Here is a 22,002-nt window from a genome sequence, read left to right as displayed (position 1 = left end):
CAGAACACATGCTACTAAAGGACGGGGTGGTTTAAGCCAATGGTTTCCCATTATGCTCTTTTAACCCATCTGGCATTATGAGTTGCATCATGTGTACTAATAAAAAGCACTTTGTGTCTGTTGCCATAAGGCAGTTTAAACTCTGAGGCTTTGAATCAAAGAATGTAAGAACGGGTTGTTCAGTGGTTGTCCGTGCTCTAAAGTTTACTGTGTTAGAGAGAGCGGTGAACTTCACTTTGTGGTTGTGTTGGAAGATAAAAGACCAAGGAGAGGTGTGAGTGAAAGAGAATATGCTCTCGTGTGTCCGTCCAATGCCGACATAATAGACCCCAGCTGTGGTCTAGAGTTGCTGGTCAGATGAGGAAACGAGCTGGCTCCAGTCTCTCCTCCTCCGCGTCTCTATCCATTCTTCTTCTAATTACCAAACAAGGCAACCCTTCCACACTCCCACATTTCTCTGTGGGGTCACATTGCAATGCTCACACACCCATTCTGCACTGATTCCATCTGTGCACATTACTTTATGTGCCGTTGCATGCTTGGTAACTGGATAGTGCTGTATTTCGGCTGCTCTCAACAGCTTTTCTCAGTGGTCCTTATCATTTTACCTTTTGGCTCAGCAACTCTGCTTGAGAGCCTCTTATCTCTACCTTTTATCCACAGGGCAGTGTTTGTGCATGTCCAGAGCTAGGGCATGCTGTCAGGGTGTACGTTTGTCAATAGTGGCTTTCTCACCTGGTCTCCTCTCCTGCATCTGCACTCAATAGAAAATAATATGTGAAGAAAACATGTCAGAAGTTTACTGGTACGTTACGTCGGTGCAGTTCTTTTTGATATCAGTGCAAGTGAGGTAACACGCAGACTAAACCGGCTCCGCGCTTGCGTCCGCCGATTTAAAAAAAAATATATATTATTATTTAAAAAAATTGTCTATCCGCACCGGACACTTTCGTGACATGCAAGTTAAAATAGCAAAACCAACTGTGAACCATCTGTATATTACGCTGAACAAAAAATATAAACACAACATGCAACAATTTCAAAGATTTTATAAGGAAATCAGTCAATTGAAATAGTCATTAGGTCCTAATATGTACGGTGCATTCGGAAGGTATTCAGACCCCTTGACTTTTTACAAATTTTGTTACATTACAGCCTGATTTATAAAATGTTCCTCATCAATCTACAAGCAATACCCCATAATGACAGACACATTTTTGCAAATGTATTACAAATAAAAAAAATCACGTTTACATAAGTATTCAGACTCTTTACTCAGTACTTTGTTGAAGCACCCTTGGCAGCGATTACAGACTTGAGTCTTCTTCGGTATGACGCTACAAGCTTGGCACACCTGTATTTGGGGAGTCTCCCATTTTTCTCAGCAGATCCTCTCAAGCTCTGTCAGGTTGGATGGGAGCGTTGTTGCCCAGCTATTTTCAGGTCTCTCCAGAGATGTTCGATCGGGTTCAAGTCCAGGCTCTGGCTGGGCCACTCGAGGACATTCAAAGACTTGTCCCGAAGCCACTCCTGCGTTGGCTTGGCTGTGTGCTTCGGTTCGTTGTCCTGTTGGATGGAGAACCTTCGCCCCAGTCTGAGGATCTCTCTATACTTTGCTCCATTCTTATTTCCATCGATCCTGACTAGTCTCCCAGTCCCTGCCGCTGAAAAACATCCCCATAGCATGATGCAGCCACCACCATGCTTCACCGTAGGGATGGTGCTAGGTTTCCTCCAGACGTGACGCTTGGCATTCAGGCCAAACAGTTCAATCTTGGTTTCATCAGACCAGAGAATCTTGTTTCTCATGGTCTGAGAGTCCTTTAGGTGCCTTTTGGCAAACTCCAAGCAGGCTGTCATGTGCCTTTTACTGAGGATTGGCTTTCGTCTGGCCACTCTACCATAAAGGCCTGATTTGGTGGAGTGCTGCAGAGATGGTTGTCCTTCTGGAAGGTTCTCCCATCTCCACAGAGGAACTCTGGAGCTCTGTCAGTGACCATCGGGTTCTTGGTCACCTCCCTGACCAAGGCTCTTCTCCCCCGATTGCTCAGCTTGGCCGGACGGACAGCTCTAAGCAGAGTCTTGGTGATTCCAAACTTCTTCCATTTTTAAGAATGACGGAAGCCACTGTCTTCTTGGGGACCTTTTTTTAAAGCTGCAGAAATGTTTTAGTACCCTTCCCCCAGATCTGTGCCTCGACACAATCCTGTCTCGGTGGTCAATGGACAATTCCTTTGACCTCTTGGCTTGGTTTTTCCTCTGACATGCACTGTCAACTGTGGGACCTTATATAGACAGGTGTGTGCCTTTCCAAATCATGTCCAATCAATTGAATGTACCACAAGTGGACTCCAATCAAGTTGTAGAAACATTTTAAATGGATGATCAATGGAAACAGGATGCAGCTGAGCTCAATTTTGAGTCTTGTAGCAAAGGGTCTGAATAGTTCTGTTTTTATTTTTGTACACTTGCCAAACATTCTAAAAACCTGTTTTTGCTTCTAAAAACAATTTTAATCCGTTTTAGAATAAGGCTGTAATGTAATGTAATAAAATTATGAAAAAGTCAAGAGGTCTGAATATTTTCCGAATACACCGTATTTCACATGAAATACAGATATGCATCTGTTGGTCAGATACCTTAAAATAAAAAAAGTAGGGTCGTGGATCAGAACCAGCCAGTATATGGTGTACCCACCATTTTCCTCATGCAGCACGACACATCTCCTTCGCATAGAGTTGATCCGTTCTATTTTAACGCTTGGCTACGCATACCTGTTTGAGCAGTTTTGTTGTGTACTTTTATTTTGCTATGCTCGCACACGCAGCGCGACCAGTTTGGTTAGAATGTTAGGTGACGAAGCCACTTTGCGCCGCACAATCTGGTATTGGTATCTTTTGTATCCACCCTTTCTCGTGAGTGTACTGTATGTTATAGCCTGCTGCTTTGCCATGGTATGATTTCCTCTCCCTGTGTTGAACTTGTGTGATTCATTACAAATTCAGCAATAACCTCAGTGAATCATAGCCCCTTTGGAGTAAGAGCTGTAAACAACTCACACATTCCAGGTTAGTGGATCTGAGCCAGTGCACCTGAATGGGGCTGTTTACAGCAACGTGTTTGCACAGATCTCGATTTGGCTCATTTGATTCGGTAGATCCACTCCTCTAAACTTGCTAAGACTTGCCTCTGTCTCATCCCATCCAGCTGTTAGTTTATGATGGCCAAATGGACATTTTAATCATTTAAATCGTATAGTCTCTAGAGATTATGTGATGCTGGCAGACAGGGCCGGATTACGGAATCATTGGCAATGTGCCGTAGGCTACAGTTGAGCAGAGAAGTTTTTAGGATTTCCACACATGGGAATTTTGATTTTAGTCTTAGAAAAAATCTGTCTTTTTAAAAATGCATTTCATGCAATTCTAAGTCATTTACATGACAGAAGACATTAGTTGAATCTTTTTTAATACCACCTAAATGAGTGGCTACTCTGACAAACTGAGATCAATCTGGTCTTGAAGCAACACACAACATTAGGAGGATATATATGTTGAAATCGTAAGTTTACATACACCTTAGCCAAATGCATTTAAACTTTTTCACAATTCCTGACATTTAATCCAAGTAAACATTCCCTGTCTTAGGTCAGTTAGGATCACCACTTTAAGAATGTGAAATGTCAAAATAATTGTAGAGAATTATTTATTTCAGCTTTTATTTCTTTCATCATGTTCCCAGTGGGTCAGAAGTTTACATACACTCAATTATTATTTGGTAGCATTGCCTTTACATTGTTTAACTTGGGTCAAACGTTTTGGTTAGCCTTCCACAAGCTTCCCACCATAAGTTGGGTGAATTTTGGCCCATTCCTCCTGACAGAGCTGGTGTAACTGAGTCAGGTTTGTAGGCCTCCTTGCTCACACAGACCTTTTCAGTTCTGCCCACAAATGTTCTATAGGATTGAGGTCAGGGCTTTGTGATGTCCACTCCAATACCTTGACTTTGTTGGCCTTAAGCCATTTTGCCACAACGTTGGAAGTATGCTCGGGGTCATTGTCCATTTGGAAGACCCATTTGCGACCAAGCTTTAACTTACTGACTGATGGTCTTGAGATGTTGCTTCAATATATCCACATAATTTTCCTTTCTCATGATGCTATCTATTTTATGAAGTGCACCAGTCCCTCCTGCAGCAAAGCACCCCCAGAGCATGATGCTGCCACACACGTGCTTCACGGTTGGGATGGTGTTCTTCGGCTTGCAAGCCTCCCCCTTTTTCCTCCAAACATAACGATGGTCATTATGGTCTTTTTTATGCCGGGTTTGGAGCAGTGGCTTCTTCCTTGCTGAGTGGCCTTTCAGGTTATAGGACTGGTTTTAATGATATGATTACCGATAAATCCACTATAATTGAGAATTTCAATAAGCATTTTTCTACGGCTGGCCATGCTTTCCACCTGGCTCCCCCTACCGCGGTCAACAGCACTGCACCCCCCACAGCTACTCGCCCAAGCCTTCCCCATTTCGCCTTCTCCCAAATCCAGTCAGCTGATGTTCAGAAAGAGCTGCAAAAACTGGACCCCTACAAATCAGCCGGGCTAGACAATCTGGACCCTTTCTTTCTAAAATGATCTGCCGAAATTGTTACAACCCCTATTACTAGCCTGTTCAACCTCTCTTTCGTGTCGTCTGAGATTCCAAAAGATTGGAAAGCAGCTGCTGTCATCCCCCTCTTCAAAGGAGGGGACACTCTTGACCCAAACTGCTACAGACCTATATCTATCCTACCCTGCCTTTCTAAGGTCTTCGAAAGCCAAGTCAACATATAGATTACCGACCATTTCGAATCCCACCGCACCTTCTCCGCTATGCAATCTGGTTTCAGAGCTGGTCATGGGTGCACCTCAGCCACGCTCAAGGTCCTAAACGATATCGTAACCGCCATCGATAAGAAACAATACTATGCTGCCGTACTCATTGACCTGGCCAAGGCTTTCGACTCTGTCAATCACCACATCCTAATCGGCAGACTCAATATCCTTGGTTTCTCAAATGATTGCCTCGCCTGGTTCACCAACTACTTATCTGATAGAGTTCAGTGTGTCAAATCTGATGGCCTGTTGTCCGGGCCTTTGGTAGTCTCTATGGGGGTGTCACAGGGTTCAATTCTTGGGCCAACTCTTTTCTCTGTATACATCAATGATGTCGCTCTTGCTGCTGGTGAGTCTCTGATCCACCTCTACGCAGACGACACCATTCTGTATACTTCTGGCCCTTCTTTGGACACTGTGTTAACTACCTTCCAGACGAGCTTCAATGCCATACAACTCTCCTTCCGTGGCCTCCAACTGCTCTTAAATACAAGTAAAACTAAATGCATGCTCTTCAACCGATCGCTGCCCGCCCGTCCAGCATCACTACTCTGGACGGTTCTGACTTGTGGACGGTTCTGAATATGTGGACAACTACAAATACCTAGGTGTCTGGTTAGACTGTAAGCGCTCCTTCCAGAGTCACATCAAACATCTCCAATCCAAAGTTAAATCTAGAATTGGCTTCCTATTTCGCAACAAAGCATCTTTCACTCATGCTGCCAAACATACCCTCGTAAAACTGACCATCCTACCGATCCTCGACTTCGGCGATGTCATTTACAAAATAGCCTCCAATACCCTACTCAATAAACTGGATGTGGTCTAGCACAGTGCCATCCGTTTTGTCACCAAAGCCCCATATACTACCCACCACTGCGACCTGTACGCTCTCGTTGGCTGGCCCTCGCTTCATACTCGTCGCCAAACCCACTGGCTCCAGGTCATTTACAAGACCCTGCTAGGTAAAGTCCCCCCTAATCTCAGCTCGCTGGTCACCATAGCAGCACCCACCTGTAGCATGCGCTCCAGCAGGTATATCTCTCTGGTCACCCCCAAAGCCAATTCCTCCTTTGGCTGTCTCCTTCCAGTTCTCTGCTGCCAATTACTGGAACGAACTACAAAAATCTCTGAAACTGGAAACACTTATCTCCCTCACTAGCTTTAAGCACCAGCTGTCAGAGCAGCTCACAGATCACTGCACCTGTACATAGCCCATCTATAATTTAGCCCAAACAACTACCTCTTCCCCTACTGTATTTAATTAATTTGCTCCTTTGCACCCCATTATTTCTATTTCTACTTTGCACTTTCTTCCACTACAAATCTACCATTCCAGTGTTTTACTTGCTATATTGTATTTACTTTGCCACCATGGCCTTTTTTGCCTTTACCTCCCTTTTCTCACCTCATTTGCTCACATTGTATATAGACTTATTTTTCTACTGTATTATTGACTGTATGTTTGTTTTAATCCATGTGTAACTCTGTTGTATGTGTCAAACTGCTTTGCTTTATCTTGGCCAGGTCGCAATTGTAAATGAGAACTTGTTCTCAACTTGCCTACCTGGTTAAATAAAGGTTAAATAAATATAGATAAATTTGTACCCGTTTCCTCCAGCATCTTCACAAGGTCCTTTGCTTTTGTTCTGGGATTGATTTGCACTTTTCCCACCAAGTACGTTCATCTCTAGGAGACAACACAACTCCATCCTGAGCGGTATGACGGCTGTGTGGTCCCATGGTGTTTATACTAGCGTACTATTGTTTGTACAGATGAACGTGGTACCTTCAGGCGTTTGGAAATTGCTCCCAAGGATGAACCAGACTTGTGGAGGTCTACAAATTTTTTTTCTGAGGTCTTGACTGATTTCTTTTGATTTTCCCATGATATCAAGCAAAGAGGCACTGAGTTTGAAGGTAGGCCTTGAAATACATCCACAGGTACACCTCCAATTGACTCAAATGATGTCAATTAGCCTATCAGAAGCTTCTAAAGGCCATGTCATAATTTTCGGGAATTTTCCATGCTGTTTAAAGGCAGTGAACTTTGTGTAAACTTCTGACTCACTGGAATTGTGATACAGTGAAATAATCTGTCTGTAAATAATTGTTGGAAAAACTACTTGTCATGCACAAAGTAGATGTCCTAACCGACTTGCCAAAACTATAGTTTGTTAACAAGAAATTCGGAGTGGTTGAAAAACGAGTTTTAATGACTCCAACCTAAGTGTATGTAAACGTCTGACTTCAAGCGTGTGTGTGTGTGTATTAGAGGTCGACCGATTTTATGATTTTTCAACACCGATATCGATTTTTGGAGGACCAAAAAAATCCGATCCCGATTAATCGGCCGACTTTTTAAAATGTATTTATTTGTAATAATGGCAATTACAACAATACTGAATGAAGACTTATTTTAACTTAATATAATTAATACATCAATAAAATACATTTAGCCTCAAATAAATAATGAAACATGTTCAATTTTGTTTAAATAATGCAAAAACAAAGTGTTGGAGAAGAAAGTAAAAGTGCAATATGTGCCATGTAAGAAAGCTAACGTTTAAGTTCCTTGCTCAGAACATGAGAACATATGAAAGCTGGTGGTTCCTTTTAACATGAGTCTTCAATATTCCCAGGCAAGAAGTTTTAGGTTGTAGTTATTCTAGGAATTATAGGACTATTTCTCTCTATACGATTTGTATTTCATATACCTTTGACTATTGGATTTTCTTATAGGCACTTTAGTATTGTTAAATCATCCCGCGTTTGGCGAAGTCGGCTGTCTTTGTTAGGAAGAAAGTCTTCACAGTTCGCAACGAGCCATGCAACCCAAACTGCTGCATATACCCTGACTCTGTTGCAAGAGAAGTGACACATTTTCCCTAGTTAAAAGAGCAACGTGTACCTAAGCGATTATATGCAACGCAGGACAGGCTAGAGAAACTAGTAATATCATCAACCCTGTGTAGTTAACTAGTGATTATGATTGATTGTTTTTTATAAGATAAGTTTAATGCTAGCTAGCAACTTACCTTGACTTCTTACTGCATTCGCGTAACAGGCAGGCTCCTTGTGGAGTGCAATGTAAAGCAGGTGGTTAGAGCGTTGGACTAGTTAACCGTAAGGTTGCAAGATTGAATCCCCCGAGCTGACAAGGTAAAAATGTGGCATTCTGCCCCTGAACAAGGCAGTTTACCCACCGTTCCTAGGCCGTCATTGAAAGTAAGAATGTGTTCTTAACTGATTTGCCTAGTTAAATAAAGGTGTTTTATAAAAAAATTAAACGGCGAAATCGGCATCCAAAAATACCATTCCGATTAATCGGTCGACCTCGTATGTATGTATGTATGTATGTATGTATGTATGTACAGTGAGGGGGAAAAATTATTTGATCCCCTGCTGATTTTGTACGTTTGCCCACTGACAAAAATGATCAGTCTATAATTTTAATGGTAGGTTTATTTGAACAGTGAGAGACAGAATAACAACAAAAAAATCCTGAAAACCGCATGTCAAAAATGTTATAAATGGATTTGCATTTCAATGAGGGAAATAAGTATTTGACCCCTCTGCAAGACATGACTTAGTACTTGGTGGCAAAACCCTTGTTGGCAATCAGAGGTCAGACGTTTCTTGTAGTTGGCCACCAGGTTTGCACACATCTCAGGAGGGATTTTGTCCCACTCCTCTTTGCAGATCTTCTCCAAGTCATTAAGGTTTCGAGGCTGATGTTTGGCAACTCGAACTTTCAGCTCCCTCCACAGATTTTCTATGGGATTAAGGTCTGGAGACTGGCTAGGCCACTCCAGGACCTTACTGTGCTTCTTCTTGAGCCACTCCTTTGTTGCCTTGGCCGTGTGTTTTGGGTCATTGTCATGCTGGAATACACATCCACGACCCATTTTCAATGCCCTGGCTGAGGGAAGGAGGTTCTCACCCAAGATTTGACGGTACATGGCCCCGTTCATCGTCCCTTTGATGCGGTGAAGTTGTCCTGTCCCCTTAGCAGAAAAACACCCCCAAAGCATAATGTTTCCACCTCCATGTTTGACGGTGGAGATGGTGTTCTTGTGGTCATTGTCAGCATTCCTCCTCCTCCAAACACGGCGAGTTGAGTTGATGCCAAAGAGCTCCATTTTGGTCTCATCTGACCACAACACTTTCACCCAGTTGTCCTCTTGTATATGTGCTTTCTTGAGCAGGGGGACCTTGCGGGCGCTGCAGGATTTCAGTCCTTCACGGCGTAGTGTGTTACCAATTGTTTTCTGGGTGACTATGGTCCCAGCTGCCTTGAGAACATTGACAAGATCCTCCCGTGTAGTTCTGGGCTGATTCCTCACCGTTCTCATGATCATTGCAACTCCACGAGGTGAGATCTTGCATGGAGCCCCAGGCCGAGGGAGATTGACAGTTCTTTTGTGTTTCTTCCATTTGCGAATAATCGCACCAACTGTTGTCACCTTCTCACCAAGCTGCTTGGTGATGGTCTTGTAGCCCATTCCAGCCTCGTCTAGGTCTACAATCTTGTCCCTGACATCCTTGGAGAGCTCTTTGGTCTTGGCCATGGTGGAGAGTTTGGAATCTGATTGATTGATTGCTTCTGTGGACAGGTGTCTTTATATAGGTAACAAACTGAGATTAGGAGCACTCCCTTTAGAGTGTGCGCCTAATCTCAGCTCGTTACCTGTATAAAAGACACCTGGGAGCCAGAAATCTTAATGGTTTGAGAGGGGGTCAAATACTTATTTCGATCGATGGATACCAAAGTACAGATTTCCACCGGTCTAATGTCCATTGCGCGTGTTTCTTGGCCCAAGCAAGTCTCTTCATCTTAGTGGTGTTATTTAGTAGTGGTTTCTTTGCAGCAATTCGACCATGAAGGCCTGATTCACGGTCTCTTTTCAACAGTTGATGTAGAGATGTCTGTTACTTGAACTCTTCAACCCAAATAAATGCTTCAATCTGAGGTGCCGTTAACTCTAATGAACTTATCCTCTGCAGCAGAGGTAATGCTGGGTCTTCCTTTCCTGTCCTCTTGAGAGCCAGTTTCATCATAGCACTTGATGGTTTTTGCAACTGCACTTTCAAAGTTCTTGAAATGTTTTGAATTGACTGACCTTCATGTCTTAAAGTAAAGATGGACTGTCGTTTCTCTTTGCTTATTTGAGCTGTTCTTGCCCTAATATGGACTTGGTCTTTTACCAAATAGGGCTATCTTTTGTATACCACTCCTACATTGTCACAGCACAACTGATTGGCTCAAACACATTAAGAAGGAAAGATTCCTTCTTAATTCCACAAATTAACTTTTAACAAGGCACACCTGTTAATTGAAATGCAATCCAGGTAACTACCTCATGAAGCTGTTTGAGAGAATGCCTAGAGTGTGCAAAGCTGTCATCAAGGCAAAGGCTGGCTCCTTTGACGAATTTCATATATAAAATATACTGCTCAAAAAAATAAAGGGAACACTTAAACAACACATCCTAGATCTGAATGAAAGAAATAATCTTATTAAATACTTTTTTCTTTACATAGTTGAATGTGCTGACAACAAAATCACACAAAAATAATCAATGGAAATCCAATTTATCAACCCATGGAGGTCTGGATTTGGAGTCACACTCAAAATTAAAGTGGAAAACCACACTACAGGCTGATCCAACTTTGATGTAATGTCCTTAAAACAAGTCAAAATGATGCTCAGTAGTGTGTGTGTGTGTGTGTGTGGCCTCCACGTGCCTGTATGACCTCCCTACAACGCCTGGGCATGCTCCTGATGAGGTGGCGGATGGTCTCCTGAGGGATCTCCTCCCAGACCTGGACTAAAGCATCCGCCAACTCCTGGACAGTCTGTGGTGCAACGTGGCGTTGGTGGATGGAGTGAGACATGATGTCCCAGATGTGCTCAATTGGATTCAGGTCTGGAGAACGGGCGGGCAAGTCCATAGCATCAATGCCATCCTCTTGCAGGAACTGCTGACACACTCCAGCCACATGAGGTCTAGCATTGTCTTGCATTAGGAGGAACCCAGGGCCAACCGCACCAGCATATGGTCTCACAAGGGGGTCTGAGGATCTTATGTCGGTACCTAATGGCAGTCAGGCTACCTCTGGCGAGCACATGGAGGGCTGTGCGGCCCCCCAAAGAAATGTCACCCCACGCCATGACTGACCCACCGCCAAACCGGTCATGCTGGAGGATGTTTCAGGCAGCAGAATGTTTTCCACGGCGTCTCCAGACTCTGTCACGTCTGCCACATGCTCAGTGTGAACCTGCTTTTATCTGTGAAGAGCACAGGGTGCCAGTGGCGAATTTGCCAATCTTGGTGTTCTCTGGCAAATGCCAAACGTCCTGCACGGTGTTGGGCTGTAAGCACAACCCCCACCTGTGGACGTCGGGCCCTCATACCACCCTCATGGAGTCTTTTCTGACCGTTTGAGCAGACACATGCACATTCGTGGCCTGCTGGAGGTCATTTTGCAGGGCTCTGGCAGTGCTTCTCCTGCTCCTCCTTGCACAAAGGCGGAGGTAGCGGTCCTGCTGCTGGGTTGTTGCCCTCCTACGACCTCCTCCACGTCTCCTGATGTACTGGCCTGTCTCCTGGTAGCGCCTCCCTGCTCTGGACACTACGCTGACAGACACAGCAAACCTTCTTGCCACAGCTCCCATTGATGTGCCATCCTGGATGAGCTGCACTACCTGAGCCACTTGTGTGGGTTGTAGACTCCGTCTCATGCTACCACTAGAGTGAAAGCACCGCCAGCATTCAAAAATGACCAAAACATCAGCCAGGAAGCATAGGAACTGAGAAGTGGTCTGTGGTCCCCACCTGCAGAACCACTCCTTTATTGGGGGTGTCTTGCTAATTGCCTAGAATTTCCACCTGTTGTCTATTCCATTTGCACAACAGCATGTGAAATTTATTGTCAATCAGTGTTGCTTCCTAAGTGGACAGTTTGATTTCACAGAAGTGTGATTGACTTGGAGTTACATTGTGTTGTTTAAGTGTTACCTTTATTTTTTTGAGCAGTGTATATTTGGATTTGTTTAACACTTTTTGGTTACTACATGATTACATTTGTGTTATTTCCTAGTTTTGACATCTTGACTATTATTCTCGAATGTACAAAATAGTAAAAATTAAGAAAAACCCTTGTCAACTTTTGACTGGTACTATATGTAGGAGCCTCCACTGCTCAGATGAGCAAGGGAGTTGTCCTTTTTAGTTAAAACTGTACTAAATATATTCACATCACCAAATAATTGATTAAAACACTGTTTTGCAAAGAAGGTCTACAGTAGCCTCAGCAGCACTCTGTAGGGTAGCACCATAGTGTAGCTGGAGGACAGATAGATTCTGTCCTCTTCTGGGTTCATTTACTCCAATACAAAACCTAGGAGGCTCATTATTCTCATCCCCTTCCATAGACTTACACAGTAATGATGACAACTTCCAGAGGGTGTCCTCCAACTTATTAGAGCTCTTGCAGGGTGAACTGACATCTTGTCCACCCAATCAGAGAATTAATCTAGTACTGAAAGCATACGCTAAAGCTAGCTAGCACTGCAGTGCATAAAATGTTGTGAGTAGTTGACACAGATGGAGGGAAATCTTAACGCTACAGCATAGAATGACATTCTAGACATTTCTGTGCTTCCAACTTTGTGGCAACATTTTGGGGAAGGCCCTTTCCTGTTTTAGCATAACAATGCACCTGTGCACAAAGTGAGGTCCATACAGAAATGGTTTGTCGACATCGGTATGGAAGAACTTGACTGGCCAGCCGGAGCACTGACCTCAACCCCATCGAACACCTTTGGGATGAATTGGAACGCAGAGTGCGAACCAGATCTCACTAACTCTCTTGTGGGTGAATGGAAGCAAGTCCCCGCAGCAATGTTCCAACATCTAGTGGAAGGCCTTCCCAGAAGAGTAGCAAAAAGGGGACTCCATATTAATGCCCATAATTTTGGAATAAGATGTTCGATGAGCAGGTGTTAACATACTTTTGGCCATGTGTGTGTTTGTTTCAGCCCAGCCCTAACACACCCAATTCAACCTATGGATTGGTCTTCATAGTAGATAATTGTCACGGTCTTCCTTTCTGCAGACTGAGAGAGGGGAGTGGCAGCAGTTCCAGTCTGACCTGCAGGTGGCAGTAGCGGTGGCCGACCGGCTGAGGGCCGAGGCCGACCGGCTGAGGGCCGAGGCCGAAGAGGAACTGGGCGTGCTCAGAACGGCTCAGAAGGATACAGAGCGGGAGCTGGCGGCTGCCCAGCAGAGATGGAAAGAGACTGATGGGCAGCTGGTCATCCTGAGAGGAGAGCTTAAGGAGAGCAGGCAGAGACTGGCCCACCTCACCCAGAACCAGGGGCCAGGACAGGCCAAGACCCAGGGCAAGGAGAGTACCACTGGGGAGATCAGCACACCTGAGCCCCAGGAGGGAAGCCACCGGGGCAGGGAGAGGGGGATCAGTAGGGTGGGCCAAGGAGGAGATGAAGAGATGGCGACGAGGAGCCAGGAAGAAGTGAATAAGAATGTGGTTGTGGAAGAGGCTTGGACGGACACTAAGGTCGTGGCCAACCGGTACTTGATGAAGGTGACCAATGGGGAGAGGAGTGGAGAGGAGGGGTGTGATGTGAGGGAGACGCGACGAATGCTCGCACAGGAGAGGTCAAGGTGAGTACCAGGATGACTACCCGTTTGAATGATTTCAACTATACATGAACTTAAATGAATGTAATGAACGTTAATGTCTATGATTTTATATAGCTGGCTATTCTAGCTACAGTTGAAGTCGGAAGTTTACATGCACCTTAGCCAAATACATTTAAACTCAGTTTTTCACAATTCCTGACATTTAATCCTAGTAAAATGTCCCTGTCTTAGGTCAGTTAGGATCACCACTTTATTTTAAGAATGTGAAATGTCAGAATAATAGCGGAGATAATTATTTATTTCAGCTTTTATTTCTTTCATCACATTCCCAGTGGGTCAGAAGTTTACATACGCTCAATTAGTATTTGGTAGCATTGCCTTTAAATTGTTAAACTTGGGTCAAACTTTTTGGTTAGCCTTCCACAAGCTTCCCACAATAAGTTGGGTGAATTTTGGCCCATTCCTCCTGACAGAGCTGGTGTAACTGAGTCAGGTTTGTAGGCCTCCTTGCTCGCACACGCTTTTTCAGTTCTGCCCACACATTTTCTATAGGATTGAGGTCAGGGCTTTGTGATGGACACTCCAATACCTTGACATTGTTGTCCTTAAGCCATTTTGCCACAACTTTGGAAGTATGCTTGGGGTCACTGTCCATTTGGAAGACCCATTTGCGTCCAAGTTTTAACTTCCTAACTGATGGTCTTGATGTTGCTTCAATATATCCACACAATTTCCCTTTCTCATGATGCAGTCTATTTTGTGAAGTGCACCAATCCCTCCTGCAGCAAAGCACCCTCACAGCATGATGCTGCCACCCCCGTGCTTCACGGTTAGGATGGTGTTCTTCGGCTTGCAAGCCATCCCCCCCTTTTCCTCCAAACATAACGATGGTCATTATGGCCAAACAGTTCTATTTTTGTTTTATCAGACCAGGGGACATTTTTACAAATAGTACGATCTTTGTCTCCAGTGGCTTCTTCCTTGCTGAGTGGCCTTTCAGGTTATGTCAATATAGGACTTGTTTTACTGTGGCTATAGATACTTTTTTACCTGTTTCCTCCAGCATCTTCACAAGGTCCTTTGTTGTCCTGTTGTTCTGGGATTGATTTGCACTTTTCGCACCAAAGTACGTTCATCTCTAGGAGACAGAACGCGTCTCCTTCCTGAGCGGTATGATGGCTGCGTGGTCCCATGGTGTTTATACTTGCGGACTATCGTTTGTACAGATGAACGTGGTACCTTCAGGCATTTGGAAATTGCTCCCAAGGGTGAACTAGACTTGTGGAGGTCTACAATTTTTTGTCTGAGGTCTTGACTGATTTCTTTCGATTTTCCCATGATGTCAAGCAAAGAGACACTGAGTTTGAAGGTAGGCCTTAAAATACATCCACAGGTACACCTCCAATTGACTGAAATTATGTCAATTAGCCTATCATAAGCTTCTAAGGCCATGACATTTTCTGGAATTTTCCAAGTTGTTTAAAGGCACAGTCAACTTAGTATATGTAAACTTCTGACCTACTGGAATTGTGATACAGTGTATTATATGTGAAATAATCCGTCTCTTAACAATTGTTGGAAAAATGTCTTGTGTCATGCACAAAGTAGATGTCCTTAACCAACTTGCCAAAACTATAGTTTGTTAACAAGAAATTTGTGGAGTGGTTGAAAAACTAGTTTTAATGACTCCAACATCAGTGTATGTAAACTTCCCACTTCAACTGTAAATCCAGACTGATTTTTGTACTACTATAATTTGTAAATCATAAACAGAGTAGCATAATCAGACTAATCGGTGTCTGGAGGGTTGAGCGGTTGTTGGAATGGAAGAGACGTTCAGGCAGGACACTTGAGGACATGGACTTGTAAAGCACCATGTTAACTTATTTTACTACTGGTACTGAAGGTGAAAGCTGAGAATAAAGTGTTTCAACAATGGTTAGCTTTGCTATCATGTCTGACCCCTGATGAGCTGAACAACAAATGGTTCTTCTCTGACCAGTGTGTCTGTGTGAGTTGAGTTCATCCAGTAATATCAAACGGCATTCCATGATTTCACAGAAGCCTTTCCAGACTACCCGCGTCTTCAGACTCTCCCACTGTACAGAATGGAACATCCCAGTCCAATACTGCCACAATAGTTGGATCTACATTCAAGGTAGACCACTTAGAATTTGGGGTCCAACTGCTTGTCTGTGTGTCATAACCCTGCAAATATATAACCATTGCTATTCCAGGAGGTGGCGTCATTGCAATAGTTAGAATGTGTTTTGTGATCGACTAACGTCTTCACATGTTTTTGAAATATTGAGGAACAACAAAATGTAAGGAATGTGTGGTACAGTAGGTAGTAGCGTATGAATAGATGTTCTCTCGTTTCAGAACCAAAGCCAAACCAGAGGAAGAAGAGAGTTGCAAAGGCAAGACAGCTGGTCCAGCACTCACACAGGTGTGTTTGTGTTCCCCAATCAACCACGTTTCAGTGCGTTCGTCCTACCATGACCCTCTGACCCTGTGACCAGTAATGTAGCAGGTAAAATACATTCTATCATTTGTGTGTTTTACAGGGATACAGGAGGACGCATTGAACCAGTACAACTCTGCCCTGACAGACCTGCCCCCTAACAAGGCTTCTAAGACCAGGTCTCAGGATGGCTTCAGTCTGCTGCTACGCCGGCATGGCGGCTCCAAGAGGAACTCTCTGCTGCACTGGTGTCAGAACCGCACTCAAGGCTACAAGGTACTGTAACGCGATGTTTGTGTTTTTGAACAGGGTGAGGAGAAAGGACGCTTGGAGACTCTGAGGTAAAGAGAATGTTGAACATTCCATATGTAATCAGTAAACTCTCATTAGGATAGTTTCTTGACCCTTTTTCTGCCCCCGCACACTATTTACAGAATATTGACATCACTAACTTCAGCAGTAGCTGGGCGGATGGTCTGGCCTTCTGTGCTCTGTACCACACCTACCTCCCCTCACACATCCCCTACTGCACCCTTAGCCCTGACAGCAAGGTGGGTAACACACACATGCATAGCACACTTGAATGCATTGCACACACACCTATTGATTAGCCTGTCAAACATGGTACTAATTCTTTTATCCATAGGAGAACCTCAGCCTGGCATTTAAGACTGGAGAGAATGTTGGAATCACAACATTACTTGTGAGTCGAGTCTCCGTTAATCAGAAGCTGTGTTAGTGTCAACATTGTATGCGTGTATCAAAACTCAGTAGTGAATGAGATGCTGCCGTATTGAAGTCCTCTGTGTTTTACAGACCATGGAGGAGATGCTGAGGGCTGGAGGACCAGACTGGCAAAGGGTTCTGGGATATGTGGAGAGCATGTACCATCACTTTGAGACGTAAAGACTGTGTATGAGGGAAGCCTTCGGAAGGAGTTACAGTTCACTGCTCCTGGTTGAAGGATCGGGAGTGTGACTCACCCTTCTACTAGCTGAGATGGTCATTAACCAGGTTTCCATCCAACCAATTCATGTGGATGAATTACCTGACGCATGAAAATGACCGGATTGATGGAAAGAGGAAATGTCGGTACAATTAATTATGCGAGAAATGGTGGTAGAAACGCTTTTTGTGTTCTAATATTGATATAATAACCATCGATCATATGGTAAACTTGGTCACGAAATGATATGTTGTGTGTTCGTCCCACTACGACTCGGGGAAAGCATGCAGTTTATTAGGCTACAGATGAAATAAGTTATGATGAACTTCACAGGGGGGTGAAAGTGCACCGTGATAAGCTTGATACTCCTTTCCAATACATTTCGAGGGTCTTATTCTGATTGATGCTTGGCTGCCGTTTTGACAAATAATCTCGATCTTACCCATAATAATCTCATCATGTAGGCCTAGGCTGGCCTTTACCCGCACTGTATCTGCCAACTGTTAGCTAGCACACGCGTGTATAAACCAGAGTGGGTACATTTGCTATATAACGCAACAGTTTTTGGACAAAACCATCGGTAGAGTTGAAAATGCAATGGAAACCCATTACTTTTTTTTTTATTCAGTACATGGGCATTTAAGCGCAAAATATATTTTTATATGTACTAAGGTCATCATGCACAGCATGTAATCCGCAACAAGTCAGTTTGATGGAAACACATCTTTGGTGAGAAAATGTGCCTATTGTTTTCATACAGATTTTATAATATTCACATGAAAATCTGTGGCCAATTGGATGGAAACTTTTTTTTTTCAGCAGTACCTTCTTAAGCTGCTGATTTGTGTGCAGTGCCTTTTTTTTTATATCAGTTTTCCATTCCAAAGATTTTCATGTTTTCTATCAGTTTTTAGCACTCTGTAAATATGCACTTTTATAAGCACTTTCATGATTGTAATTTAAAAGGAAAGGAATGCATATATACAGTCTGTCTCGCAATCCGTGGATGCTTATATGTAACTAAAATGTGAACGCTGACTATGTTGCCAAAGGTGCAGAATAAATAAAATTGTCAATATAAAGCTAACATTGTTTGTTCTGTACGGTCTCCACGGAGACTGAATTGCTTTATCACAGTGATTTGACTTGGGATATCTAAATACATCTAATTATTGCAGGCTTGGTCCTCCATAATCAAAGGTGAGACCTTGTTTGGTATTGCCTTTGTCTCCATCTACTGGTGTCTTCAAAGCTGACAAGCTATATCCATAGTCGCGCGCACACACACTGTACATACACGCAATGACCGACTAGGACAACAACGTCACACCTAGCCGCTGCCCTCTTTTCATCAAGATCACGTCCATTAATTACTTATTTGAATTAATCATGACAACCTGAGACATCTGAATAATATTACTCAATAAGTCATCCACAATAGCTCTCGGCTAGGGAGTTGTTTTGCGCCAAACTAACATTTGTTCCAAGTGGGTGATACTGAAAAAGATTGATTTTAATGTGTGTAATAAAATATGCTAGGATCAAATTCTTACAAGCCTATCAGGCTTTAGCATTATGGGTGGGGTTGGTACCGGACAATGGTGCAGGTTGGAGCCATAACGACTGGTGTTGGTCTGGACTGCAACACAGCAGAGAAGACATGGAGAAGATTTGTCTCCTAGGAGTTTGTGTGGCACTGGCTGTCATTTCTGCTTCTGCTCAGGTCTCCTCCAGGTAATGGACCTTGAATTTGAGCTGATGGAAACTAGACAGTTCTGTGATTTATTATTTGAAATATTTCGCCATGTCCTTAAATTGAATTTCTCTGTCATGTAGTCTAGTCATTATTATAGGTACTCATTTCTCATAGTCATAACTCATAGGAGCCAAGAAGCAAACATTATGGAATTTCAATCATTTCTTTTATATTTTGACATTTTACTGGTTGCTTGAACACTTAGTGTGTGTGTGTGTGTATCCCAGCTGATGTAGAAGTCTCGCTCTCTCTCGCTCATGTGAGCACTACGTACCTGATCTCAGACCCCAGTGTGTTGCGTCCAGGGACCCCTACCTTCCTCAATGTCACCATCCTCATGAACCCAGTCAGGGTCACAGCAGAGCTGACCAACAGCAACACCGGCCTGGCCCAGGCAGAGAGTGCTTTCAGAGGAGGTGACAGAGGAATATAAGTCAGTCTATAACATCTTTCAGTTATCTTGAACTTTTTCTTTGTTAAGCAACTTAAACATGGTTGCTGGTTTTTTCAAAAGCATGTTCTAGATCTTCCTGTGTTTTTTGTCTTCTTCCCTGTATCAATGAATATATTGAGGTAATATCTGAGCTGGTCAGTGGTGGGTAAAGGACCATTGATGACACAAAGTATACATGTTAGGCCAAGTAACTAATTTAGGTTATTACAGTCTAATTACACAGAAATAAGATGAACTCAATGACGCATGATACTTTTTGTTTCATTTCAATTTCCCACATCTTCTGAAGCCATCTTTACACTTTTCAACATGTGAGTGTAAATATCTATAGGCTTGGAATTTTCAACTGATTCTCCACAAGACAAGATGTAGGACATAGAATGCTAGCGACGCATGACTCTCCCAGTGCCTGAGGGTCAAACAAATCCACTTTGATTTGTCATCTTCATGTTATTGCGGGTGTAGCTAAATGCTTGTTTCTAGCTCCGGCAGTGCAGTAATATCTAACAATAAACACAACCTAAAAGTAAAATAATTGAATTAAGGAATATATAAATATTAGGATGAGCAATGTCGGAATGGAATAGAATACAGTATATACATATGAGATGAGTAAAGCAAAAAATATGTAAACATAATTAGTGACTAGCATTCCATCATTAAGTGGCCAGTGATTTCAAGTCTATATATATATGGGGCAGCAGCCTTTAAGGTGCAGGGTTACGTAACTGGGTGGAAGCCGCCTTGTGATGGCTATTTAACAGTCTGATGGCGTTGAGATGGAAGCTGTTTTTTTTGTCTCTCGGTCCCAGCTTTGATGCAACTGTACTGACCTCGCCTTCTGGATGATAGCGGTGTGAACAGGCCGTGGCTCGGGTGGTTGTTGTCCTTGATCATCTTTTTGGCCTTTGTGTGACATCAGGTGCTGTAGATGTCCTGGAGGGCAGGTAGTTTGCCCCCAGTGATGCGGTGGGCAGACTGCACCACCCTCTGGAGAGCCCTACGGTTGTGGGTGGTGCAGTTGCCGTACCAGGCGGTGATACAGCCCGACAGGATGCTCTTTCTTGTGTATCTGTAAAAGTTTCTGATGGTTTTCGGTGCCAAGCCATATTTCTTCAGCCTCCTGAGGTTAGAGGTGCTTCTGCACCTTCTTCACCACACTGTCTGTGTGGGTGGACCATTTCAGTTTGTCAGTGACATGTACGCCGAGGAACTTTAAGCTTTCCACCTTCTCCACTGTGGTCCCGTCGATGTGGATAGGCGGGTGCACCCTCTGCTGTTTAATGAGGTCCACAATCATCTCCTTTGTTTTGTTGACGTTGCGTGAGAGCCCTCACCTCCTCCCTGTAGGCTGTCTCATCATTGTTGGTTATCAAGCCTACTACTGTTGTCGTCTCCAAACTTGATGATTGAGTGGCCATAGAGTCATGGGTGAACAGGGAGTACAGGAGGGGGCTGAGCACGCACCCTTGTGGGTCCCCTGTGTTGAGGATCAGCGAACAGGTGTTGTTTCCTACCTTTACCACCTGGGGGTGGTCCGTCAGGAAGTCCAGTTGCACGGGGGGGGTTCAGAACCAGGGCCCTGAGCTTGGAGGGTACAATGGTGTTGAATGCTGAGCTAAAGTGTATGAACAGCATTCTTACATAGGTATTCCTCTTGTCCAAATGGGATAGGGCAGTGCGATGGCGGTTGCATTGTCTGTGGATCTATTGGGGGCGGTAAGCAAATTGAAGTGGGTCTAGGGTGTCAGGTAAGGTAAAGGTGATATGATCCTTAACTAGCCTCTCAAAGCACTTCATGATGACAGAAGTGAGTGCTACAGGGTGATAGTAATTTAGTTCAGTTACCTTTGCTTTCTTGGGTACAGGAATAATGGTGGACATTCTTGAAGCATGTGGGGACAGCAGACTGGGATTGGGAGAGATTGAATATGTCCGTAAACACTCCAGCCAGCTGGTCTGCGCATGCTGAAGACGCGGCTAGGGATGCCGTCTGGGCCGGCAGCCTTGCGAGGGTTAAGAAGCTTAAATGTCTTTCTCACGTCGGCCACGGAGAAGGAAAGCCCACAGTCCTTGGTAGCGGGCGAAGAAGGTGTTTAACTTGTCTGGAAGGAAGACGTCGGTGTCATGGTGGCTGGTTTTGCCTTTGTAGTCCGTGATTGTCTGTAGACCCTGCCACATACGTCTTGTTTCTGAGCCGTTGAATTGCGATCGTACACACGGAGTTCCAGTTACACAAACAAGTAGAGATGCTTTTCCTCCAGGTGAATAGTGACTTTTCAATGTGCTATTCTGTATACCACAGGAATGTCCATAGACAACAAAACGTTCAGGGTATACTTTACAAAACGTTCAGGGTATACTTTACAAAACGTTCAGGGTATACTTTACAAAATGTTCAGGGTATACTTTACAAAACGTTCAGGGTATACTTTACAAAACGTTCAGGGTATACTTTACATAGTAAGGGAACCACAGATATTCCTCTCAATAGACTGTAGATCAAGATTGATGGAATACAACACAGTCCCCTGTCGCCATTCTATGATGATTAAAATGAACATGAAATGTGCACCACGATGTATATAATCTAGGCACCCAGAACGAAGTCTTGCGTTTTGTTCTCTGCAGGCCATGTTCATGGGCAGTGAGGAGAGCCTGGAGCTCTACAGTAGTAACCACTCCTCTCCCAGTGGCTCATACATCCAGATCCAACCCCCAGCTCGTCCCCCACAGGTGACATATCGGCGTCCATTTTACATCACCAAAACTTGACATCAATGTCTCTATATGAATCTGACCTTTAACCTGAGGTATACAGATGAAAATAAAACTGTTT

The 22,002-nt window shown here is 43.8% G+C and overlaps 1 protein-coding gene across 2 annotated transcripts in view; it reads left to right on the top strand.

Moving 5' to 3' along the window:
• LOC106610774 (cytospin-A) overlaps positions 1–18,040 on the top strand; it is a 32,187-nt gene extending 14,147 nt beyond the window's left edge. For both annotated transcript variants that reach the window (XM_014210334.2, XM_014210335.2), the window contains exons 5-11: positions 12,996–13,564; positions 15,605–15,701; positions 15,926–15,992; positions 16,111–16,283; positions 16,442–16,558; positions 16,654–16,710; positions 16,824–18,040. In XM_014210334.2, the coding sequence (XP_014065809.1) occupies positions 12,996–13,564; positions 15,605–15,701; positions 15,926–15,992; positions 16,111–16,283; positions 16,442–16,558; positions 16,654–16,710; positions 16,824–16,913 (1,170 nt within the window). In that variant the 3' untranslated portion in view covers positions 16,914–18,040. The remainder of the gene's footprint in view (positions 1–12,995; positions 13,565–15,604; positions 15,702–15,925; positions 15,993–16,110; positions 16,284–16,441; positions 16,559–16,653; positions 16,711–16,823) is intronic.
• The last annotated feature ends 3,962 nt before the right edge of the window (positions 18,041–22,002 follow it).

The sequence above is a fragment of the Salmo salar genome, chromosome ssa09 (assembly GCF_905237065.1).
Source record: "Salmo salar chromosome ssa09, Ssal_v3.1, whole genome shotgun sequence".
NCBI lineage: Eukaryota > Metazoa > Chordata > Actinopteri > Salmoniformes > Salmonidae > Salmo > Salmo salar.
Note: the sequence above shows the minus strand (reverse complement) of the source record. Positions and strands in the feature narration are given on the sequence as shown.